General features: G+C 65.5%; 3 protein-coding genes across 3 annotated transcripts; 1 reads left to right on the top strand and 2 right to left on the bottom strand.

Moving 5' to 3' along the window:
- Positions 1-333: 333 nt before the first annotated feature.
- On the bottom strand, positions 334-944 carry MNEG_7044 (hypothetical protein; the record flags this gene model as incomplete). The annotated part of the gene is made up of 2 exons (XM_014044484.1): positions 334-492; positions 801-944. 2 exons carry the CDS (start codon positions 942-944, stop codon positions 334-336), a joined length of 303 nt encoding a protein of 100 aa, XP_013899938.1.
- Positions 945-2,316: 1,372 nt separating this feature from the next.
- On the bottom strand, positions 2,317-5,987 carry MNEG_7043 (hypothetical protein; the record flags this gene model as incomplete). Its single annotated transcript, XM_014044483.1, has 9 exons — positions 2,317-2,463; positions 3,083-3,198; positions 3,309-3,345; positions 3,524-3,566; positions 3,747-3,853; positions 4,164-4,337; positions 4,808-4,933; positions 5,199-5,541; positions 5,833-5,987. 9 exons carry the CDS (start codon positions 5,985-5,987, stop codon positions 2,317-2,319), a joined length of 1,248 nt encoding a protein of 415 aa, XP_013899937.1.
- Positions 5,988-6,341: 354 nt separating this feature from the next.
- Positions 6,342-7,928, top strand: MNEG_7042 (putative Ribosome maturation protein SBDS; the record flags this gene model as incomplete). Its single annotated transcript, XM_014044482.1, has 6 exons — positions 6,342-6,369; positions 6,594-6,699; positions 6,847-6,934; positions 7,193-7,252; positions 7,456-7,512; positions 7,749-7,928. 6 exons carry the CDS (start codon positions 6,342-6,344, stop codon positions 7,926-7,928), a joined length of 519 nt encoding a protein of 172 aa, XP_013899936.1.
- Between the last annotated feature and the right edge of the window lie 901 nt (positions 7,929-8,829).

Genomic DNA, 8,829 nt, shown 5'->3' with positions numbered 1-8,829 from the left:
ATAGGATCAGGGGTAAAGCGGTTGATTGGGTACAAGTGCGGCGCGGCAGGGCCGCCGCGGCGCGAAGCGTGAAGGGGGCTGGGACCGGACAGGGGGCTGGGCCCCGCCACCCCAGGCACATTGCCGGCGCATGAGGCGGCAGCCGTGCCCCACCCCGAAGCCCGCCGCGACCCCTCCGCGCCGGCCCGCCGGGCCTCCCGGGCACGCCCAGGGAAAAAATTGCCGCCCGCGGCGGCGCGCGGCCGCCACGCCAAGCCGTGCGGCCCCGCCGCCGCTGCGGGGAGCTCAAGCGGCGCCCGCGCGCGCGCACGCGCCCGCGGCGCGGCGGCAGAGTCAGCATGTTGCCGGCGCCGGCAGCACCATCTGGCTCATTGCGGCGGCGTAGGCCACCGCGTCGCGCACGCCGCCGTCGACACCGCCGGCGGCCGAGCGGGCGGCGCCCGTGAGCATGTCCCGGTACCATTCGTTGCCCGGCAGCGAGCAGTAGGCAGCCTGTGCAAAGTGGGGTTGAGGGCCATGGAGGGGGAGCCATTTATATCTTTGTCAGGGCCAGGGAAAGGCAGGTGCCGTGAAGGCGCCCGGCGCCGAGCCGAGAGCGCGGGGAGCGACTGGGCGCAGGGCGGGCGCTCGGCTGTGCCCTTGGAACACCTGGCGGCCTCCAGGACGACGTCAATGTGGCCGGCAGCGCAGCCTGATCGCCCTCACTGCGTTTCACCCAGGGGCCCCGGCGCTGACTGCCGCCGTCGCGCGCAGACCACGGCGGCCGCCACTGTTCCGCACCGGCTGCCCCGCCGTCGCACCTGCCAGATCGCGCAGCCCACAATCTGATCGAGCGTGAACTTGCCGGCCGCGACTGCTGCGGCGGAAGACGGCCAGGCGGCGTCCATCCATGCGTACATCCCTATTCCCACGGGCGCCGCCACTGCCGCGCCGGCAGCTGCCATTGCAGCGGTCTTCCGGAAGTCGTGCCTGTACGGCTGCCGCTTGTCGCGGTTGAAATACTGGGTCAGGAAATCTGTTTGTTTGTGGGGATGAGGATGAGGAATTCGGCGGGAATCGTAGGGTGCTGGGGGCGGAGGCGGCGGCAGCCGCAGCTGCCTGCAGCCAGGAATCCAGGGGTCAGCGCCGCGCAGACAGGTGGTTGGCGCCAGCATTAGGGGGCGCTCGATGGATGCAAGGGCAAGCCATGGTGATGCAATTACACAAGGTCAGCACCATGCCGGACGGAAAGAAGCGCAGGGCCCGTGGCAGCAGCCGCCTCGCACATCCACGCTGCGCGCAGCCGCGCTGCCGGCGCCTGCCGAGGGTTTCCGCCAGGCCCCCCCACTGCCGCCTGCAGCAGCCGAAACGTGATGTAACGCACCTCCAAATGCAAACCCGAATGCTGTCTGGCAGGTTTTCAAGGCCTGCATGCCTCGTGGAGACTTCAGGGCCTTCTGGCTCCGCAGCACCAACCGGAGGGCTCCGCGTCCGCTGCCTCCCAATGAGATGCCATGCCCACGCATCCTCTGCCTACTTTGCTACTGCGCCCGGACTAGGGTGCTGTCCCCTTCCAATTGCTGACGTGCTGCGGGGAGACGCCTCTGGGCTTGGTGATACGCAAATAAGCTCGTGTGTAACATCAATGTCAGACTTAGATGTGCAGGCCTAGTGAGGCGCGCTCCTATTTGACCTGAAGTGTGATTCGGTGATCCTTCGCTTCTTCCCCGCGAATCAGCCTCGCTCACGCAGTTGACGCGCCGAAACACTACCAAATATGATTCTTTACGCGATCTCGATGCGGGCCGCACAGGAGGCGTGCCATACGCCCTGCTGTCGCGCGACCACGGCGCTGGTGCACGTTTCGAGGCTGCCTCTCCTGCCCGCCCCAAGCGGTTGCTGCGGTTGCGTCGTGAGGGCCGCAGCATTTGGTTTCTACACGAGTATCTTTCACCTGTGTCTGTCTGGAATGGGGCATACAGGCGCTCGCGCCTCCATCAAAGCTTGTCTCCAAGCAGGAGGCCCGGCCCGCTTGCAACCGTCCACAGCAGCATGTGGTGACACTTGCTAAGCCCATGCAGCAGACACGTGCGATCAGTATCATCACAGGTCTCGCAAGCACCGCGCCCGCGTGCACCCTGCTTCAGCGTATTCCACAGGTTTGCGTGCTCTCACGTCCTTGCTGATTGCACCGGCCAGCTACGCAGCTGTCGCCTGTTGCAAAAAACCACCGCCCAAGAACCCTTTCCGCAGTCGCTCGGCCTACAGGTGACATTGGTCTGATTGCAAACGGCAACGGTCGGTAAGCGGTTGCAAAAAGGAAAGCCGACCTGCGGCCTAGCCCAACTGCCGGGCCGATCCAGGTGCCACGTGCTTGGCCACGTGGCGCAGAACGATCAGGAAGGCGGCCAGCCAGTCGCCCACAACCTCGCGGTAGGTCGCCTCGTCCACTGGGTTGAAGATCTCAAAGCATTGCCGCAGCTCCTGCGCGGTTGCGCCGGAAGGTAGGGTTGGTGGCTGTGGGGACGCTTTCAAACAAACTAGGTGCTACAAATGGTGGCCCTAGGAAAATTCAACCCTCCTCAGGGGTTGCCACGGGGTGGAACAGCCTGCTTCGCCCCAAACCCGTTCAGCACAATGAAGCGTGCCATAGCTGAGGACACGCAGGTAGAGTGGCCCCATGCCAAGCAGCAGCCAGCATGTTGGAGCCTCAAGCTGGCATCGGGGCCTATGCATCAAGCACCTGTGGGGCCCTCAAATAAGCGGCCATGATGTCGTCCGTCTGGTTGTGCGGCCTACGCCCTAAAAGCCGGCGCGACACTGTCCACTGCTTCTGCTGCTGCTGCTGCCGCTGGTGCTGCTGCGGCTGCTGCTGCTGCTGTTGCTGCTGCTGCTGCTGGTCCCACGATCGATGCCGCTGCTCCTGGGGCTGCGGCTGCGGCTGCTGCAGCTGCCGCTGCCGCCGCCGCTGCATTGGCACAGTCACCGCCAACCGCAGCCCGGCCGCCCCCACAGCCGGGTCGCCCGCCGCCCGCTCCACAGCCTGCAGCCGCCGGCCTGCGCCAACAACTCCCTGCGCCAGCTTTGCGCTGGCAGCACCTACCTTGGAGGAGGTGTTGCTGCTTCCACTGCTGCTGCTACTGCCGCTGCTGGAATTCGCGATTGCCTCTGGCTTGACGTACACAATTGGGAATGATCCAAGGGGCTTGTTCTTGGCGCCTGACGATGGAAAGTGATGCCAGCATATCAGCAGCAGCACCAAATTGGGTTGACGCACGCAAACAGCGGTGTTCACGCGCGCTCAGCCGCCCAGCCAGCACCCCGCGCACCGTTCTTGAGCTTGCCCTGTTGGTTCGAGCCATAGACCTGTCAAGGCAACAGCGGCAGGGGCGCGACACCTGAGGCGTCTGCACCGCGGGATGCACCCGCGTGTGGCGCGCCCGAACGACATCGCCCCGCCGCGCCAGGGCTGGCCCTCAGCTCGGGCATGGCTCCCACGGCCAGCGGCCAGCGGCCGGCGGCAGGCGGCCCGCGCCACGCGCACCTCGACGGTAAGCGGGTACGGCGTCTTCGAGTTGACGTAGGCGCTGCGGGGCAGGGCGAGCAGGAGGACGCGCGCCACGATGGTCTGGCGAGCACCTCGGGCCGCGCCAGCCTTCCGCCGTGCGCGGTCCACGGGCCTGGTGCGCCTGCGCTCGCTGGCCCGGCTCCCCACGCACACACGCGCGCCCGCTGGCCCGGCGCCCTGCAATGGTGCCCGCGCTCACTAGTCCATCGACGAGCCAAACGCCAGGTACCCCGAGACTGCCCCTGCGGGCCCCGCCATGCAGCGGCAGACGTCCCCCAGCTTTGCCACCAGGCCTGGCAGGTCCGGCTGGGACGGGCCCCAAGGGGGGAAGGGGGGGGGGTGGTGTGGATGATCGGGGTGTGAGGACAGATGGCGTGGTGGAAGGGAGGGTGAAAGGGGACGCACGTGCATGCACAACAGCACGCGTGTGTGCAAGCGCGTGCGCACACGCGCGCGCACACACACACACACACACACACACACACACACACAAACACACACACACACACACGCGCGCGCACACATACACACACACGCACACACACATTCACACACACATTCACACACACACACACACACACATACACACCAAGCAGCACACATGATCCCTGCATACCGGCAGGCCAGACCCATAGGCCGGCTTGGAGTCCCAGGGCGTGTAGAGCGCCCACTCGCCGCTGTGCACGTTCAGGTAGGCGGCAACGGGGCTCTCATCGATCAGCCGCTTCACCAGCCGCGACTGGGGCTCGCTGAGGGGCCTGGGGCCGCCATACTGCTCGTCAGCCGGGTCCTGGGGATGCAGGGGGAGTGCAGGGGCCGCAGCAAATATTGTCTCTTGAGTGTGTGTGTGTGTGTGTGTGTGTGTGTGTGTGTGCGCGCGTGCGTGCATGCGTGCGTGCGTGCGTGTGCGCGCGTGTGTGTGATTGCGTGTTTGTGTGTTGACGTGTTAAATGGGAGGCGTACGCGTGCAATGCATGCGCTCATGCATGTGCGACCATGCAGAGTAGCGTGCTCGACAAAAAAAGCGTGGGGGCAGTGGGCTGGGGCGCACGTCAAGGGGGCAGCCCAGAGAAGAAAGAGCCAGCTGTATATTAGGCAGGGCCATGGGCCCGCGGGAGGGGAATCAGGGCGGCCCTCCCCAAGCCGCTGGGCAGGCGCCGCGACACTCCCTGCAAACGTGCACGCCCCCGGCCCGCCCTGGCCTGTCCCGTGTGTGGCAGCCGGCCCGGCCGCCTGCCCCGGCGGCCCCGGCCCACCCACCGCGACGCGCTGCCATGCGAACGGCCAGTTGCGGTTCAGGTCCACGTTCGTGACCGGGGTCTTGCGCATGCACAGCTGCCCTGCCTCAACGAGGCGGCGCCCCTCTACACTCTCAATGGGCACGATCTGTGTTTGTGCCAAGCGGGGACCGGGCGATTTTGTGAATTATGAGAGCGTGCTGGATATCGCACGCAGCAGGTCAAGTGGTCGAGGAAAAACAGTGATGACTGGACCGTTGCCGCGCATAACGCATTGTTTGAGTGCGGCGCCTGGAGCCCCAGCCGAGCGATCGGCCGCAGCCGTCACTCTCTATAAAACTTGCCGCTGCACCACCTGGCACCAGTGGATACAAAATCCACAGGCGGTCCATCGCCGTGGCATTCACGCCCACCTGGATGCTCAGCTGCTCCAGAACCTCGCTGGCCCACGCGTCGATCGTGTCCGGCCACGCGCCCGCCGCCCCGATTGCGCCCGCGCTGGCCGGCGCCTCCCCCGCGCGCTCTAGCGCCGAGTGCAGCTCCGGCCACAGCCGCACGCCGCTGTCGTCGTCGACTAGCAGGCGCGCCAGCCACAGGCCGACCTCCGTCGTTATGATCTCTCGGCAGTGCTCGCCAAACACGAATATCACCCGCGGCGGCGGGGGCGCGCCGGGTGCGCTCGCGGTGCCGGGGCGGCGGCCGAGGGTTGCTAACGGGACGCCGGCGCGCGTCGGGTCCTCCGTAAGGGTTGTATAACTGTAGAGTGCGCAGGAAACGTATGAATGAGCTGAGTTGAGACCTTTATATGAGCGATGCGGAGCGGTGACTTGGGGGAAGGGGGTGTGCAAGGAAAGCAATGGCATAGGCACCGCATTGACGCAACGCAAGGTGCACAGGACGCCGGCCACGATCCAGATGACGTGTTGCGGTCAAACCCGCCGCCGCACAGCCCGCCCCCAGCATATTACACCCCAGGTCAAATCTGCCCAGCCTGTGACGGCGCCAGCTTCATTCGCAGACGCCGCCACCAGCCCGCTACACACCCACCGCATCCGATCAGGGAGCTTGCGGGCGGTGTGGGCAAACCAGTGCAGCGTCTCGCTGGCCGTGTGGTACAGCGCCGCCGCAGGGTGAAGCAGCAGCAGGTAGGCCACCCACAGGGTGCACAACCGCGCGCCCAGGCCATGCCCTCGGCGCGCCATCGCGGGTGAGCGCAGCGCGCGGGTGTCCTGGCGCCGCCCGTCATGCGCCCCAGCTGGCATGCTCACGCGCGCTGCTATCAGCACTGGCTTATTACGGTATTCAACAAGATCCCGGTGTCCGAAAGGCCTCCCGTGAAGCACCAGCGGACAGCTAAGGTCCAAGATCAGACTGTCTTGTTCATTTGGCGATACAAACATATACGTAGTCGATTGAACACACAGTACAGTATATCATCGTCAGACGCCATACTGATAATCTGGCTCGCCAAGGCTTCCCCGTCGTCGCTACCGTAATTGCATCAACGCTTCATAGCACGCGCCTGCGGACAAGATAGTCGCTGGACCGCAATCGTCATGTCACGCAACGTCAAGCAGCCAGTTGGTGCGCAGCGCCAAATCCCGCTTGGGGCGCCTCCCTCAGCCGGCAGCATGCGACTGCAGCACACGGCCCCGCAGCAGGCCGCATCCTTTGCACCATGCCTGTGAAACCCATGATGGGCTTGTGCGCAACAGCCACATTTGTGCTGGTGCTACTTTGTGCTGCCCAGCCCAGGATCCCTGCGAATCGGAGCTGGCCCTCCGCCGCGCCTGCCTGTCTCGCCGCAGGCCAGAAGCGGCTGACCAACATCGCAGTGGTGCGCCTGAAGAAGGCAGGAAAACGCTTCGAGATCGCCTGCTACCGAAACAAGATCAACGACTGGCGCGCCGGCATGTGAGAGTGACGGGTGGCCCACGGGTTGGGGCTGACAGCAAAGGGCAGAGGGAGGGTGCCGCAAGCAGCCCCGCAACGTTCACGTCGTCTGTTGCATGGCTGTGTACTAGAGGTGCATGATCACAAGCGTCGCCCCCAACCCGGCAGAGAGAAGGACATCGACGAGGTGCTGCAGACGACCACTGTGTTTGCCAACGTGGGCAAGGGGGTGCACGCTAAAAAAGAGGAGCTGCAGGTGTGGGGGTCGAAGGCTGGCGTGGGTGACGGGCTGGCCTTGCGGTGGTAAACTGGGGTCTGCGACAAGGCATGGCTGCGGGTCCTGGCGGGATTTTATGAGGGGACTAGCTGGCAGGTGGCGGAGGGTGGTGGGGAGGCGTCAGCAGCAGGCGGCGCCGCCAATGCGCGCAAGCACGCACGGTGGCGGTGAGCTGGCGTCCCTACCGCGCGTGACCGCCTCGCCCCGTCTTGCAACTGTATTTTTCAATGGCTGCAGGAGGCGTTTGGCACCACAGACGAGGAGAAGATTTGCCTCGAGATCCTCGCAAAGGGAGATGTGCAGGCAAGTGCCTGCAAACCCACCTGGGGTTGGGCCGCTGCATTCGCATGTGCATACACGCACACGCTCATGTACCGTGCAAACTTGTGTGGGTGATGTGCATGCAAGCGTGCATGCTTCGAGAAGTCTGGCGCAGAGCCAAATTTTCCTTTCAAGCAGGGTCACCCAGTACCAACGTTTCTCTTGAATCCCTATGCCAGGTGTCGGACAAAGAGCGGCGAGCAGAGCTGGACAATCTTTTCAAAGACGTGGCGCAGGTGAGGCGGCAGCTTTGATTGGTGCCGTTCCGCCGCTGGCGCCGTTCTCCCAGCCGGGCCGCTCGGTGGGACCCAAGGCCCATGACACAGGCGCTGCGTGCGTTTTGACGCTCCTGACGCGCCTCACCTGCCGTTCAAACCCCCCTCACAACTACGCCTCCCCGACGCCCAGCCCGCTGATATGCTCCCCACCAATCATCTGACCCCCCAAACCGGCCCCGCAACCTGCCGCCCAGGTTCTGGTGGAGAAGACTGTCAACCCTGACACGGGGCGGCCCTACACCCACAGCATGCTGGAGCGTGCACTGCGGGACCTGCACTTCAATTTGGACCCCAAAAAGTCAGCAAAGCAGCAGGCCCTGGAGGTGGGCACGCGCGTGGCTGCGGGATGTGTGCTTGTGATTGTGGATGGGTGAGTGGGTGCGTATGTGAGATGCGTGGGTGCTCCCTTGAGTGTGTGTGTGGGTGTGGGTGTGGGTGTGGGTGTGGGTGTGGGTTGGGTGTGGGTGTGTGGGGGGGGGTGTCTGCGCGCACTTTCATGTGTGTTTACATGTGTGTGTGCGCGAGGGGAAGGCGGGGGCGGGGGCAGCGATGGGTGCAGATTGGGTGCCAAGGTGCGTGTGTGAGTGTGGGTCGGCCGGGGTGATTGTTGGCTGAGGGGAGGGATTTCAGGCGCGGATGCTCGAGACCAGCGTGATGGCAAACGCCGGCGCAATGCGGCACTCTGCCGCCCTGGCGGCGGCCTGCGCGACACGCCCGCCTCCTTGCGGCTCACGTCAGCCCGCCGCGGTGGTGCAGATGGCAGCCCTGGCGCTGCATTGAGTGCAAGTACGGTCCCAGCCGCCTCTCATGGCCTGTCCCCTCTCACCCCCTACCCACTCCGTCGCCCACACACTCACACAGACACACGCACATGCACACATGCAAAACAACCCTGCAGGCGCTGCCGCTGCTGCAAAGCGAGTTCCCAATCCAGCGCGCCCGCATGCGCCTGCGCCTGTCCGCGCCCGCCGCCGCGCGGCCGGCGCTCGGCGCGCTGCTGCGGGAGCGCGGCGCCGTGTTTGAGGCCGAGGCAGACGCGCCCGGCGGCGGCTGCAGCATGACCGTCCTAGTGGAGCCGGGGCTGTATAGGGAAGTTCACGCACTCATGCAGAACGAGGCGCAGCACCAAGGCAGCATCGAGGTGCTCAGCTTCGCAGTGACCGTGGAGGGGGACGAGGGCGACGAGTACGGCCGCGCCGCGCCCGCACGGCCGGCAGCGGCGGCGGCGGCGGCGGTGGCGGGCGCAGCGGCGACAGGCGGCGGCACGGGCGCGGG

This window comes from Monoraphidium neglectum, assembly GCF_000611645.1.
Source record: "Monoraphidium neglectum strain SAG 48.87 unplaced genomic scaffold scaffold01211, whole genome shotgun sequence".
Lineage (NCBI taxonomy): Eukaryota > Viridiplantae > Chlorophyta > Chlorophyceae > Sphaeropleales > Selenastraceae > Monoraphidium > Monoraphidium neglectum.
This window is presented reverse-complemented; position numbering and strand designations above follow the sequence as displayed.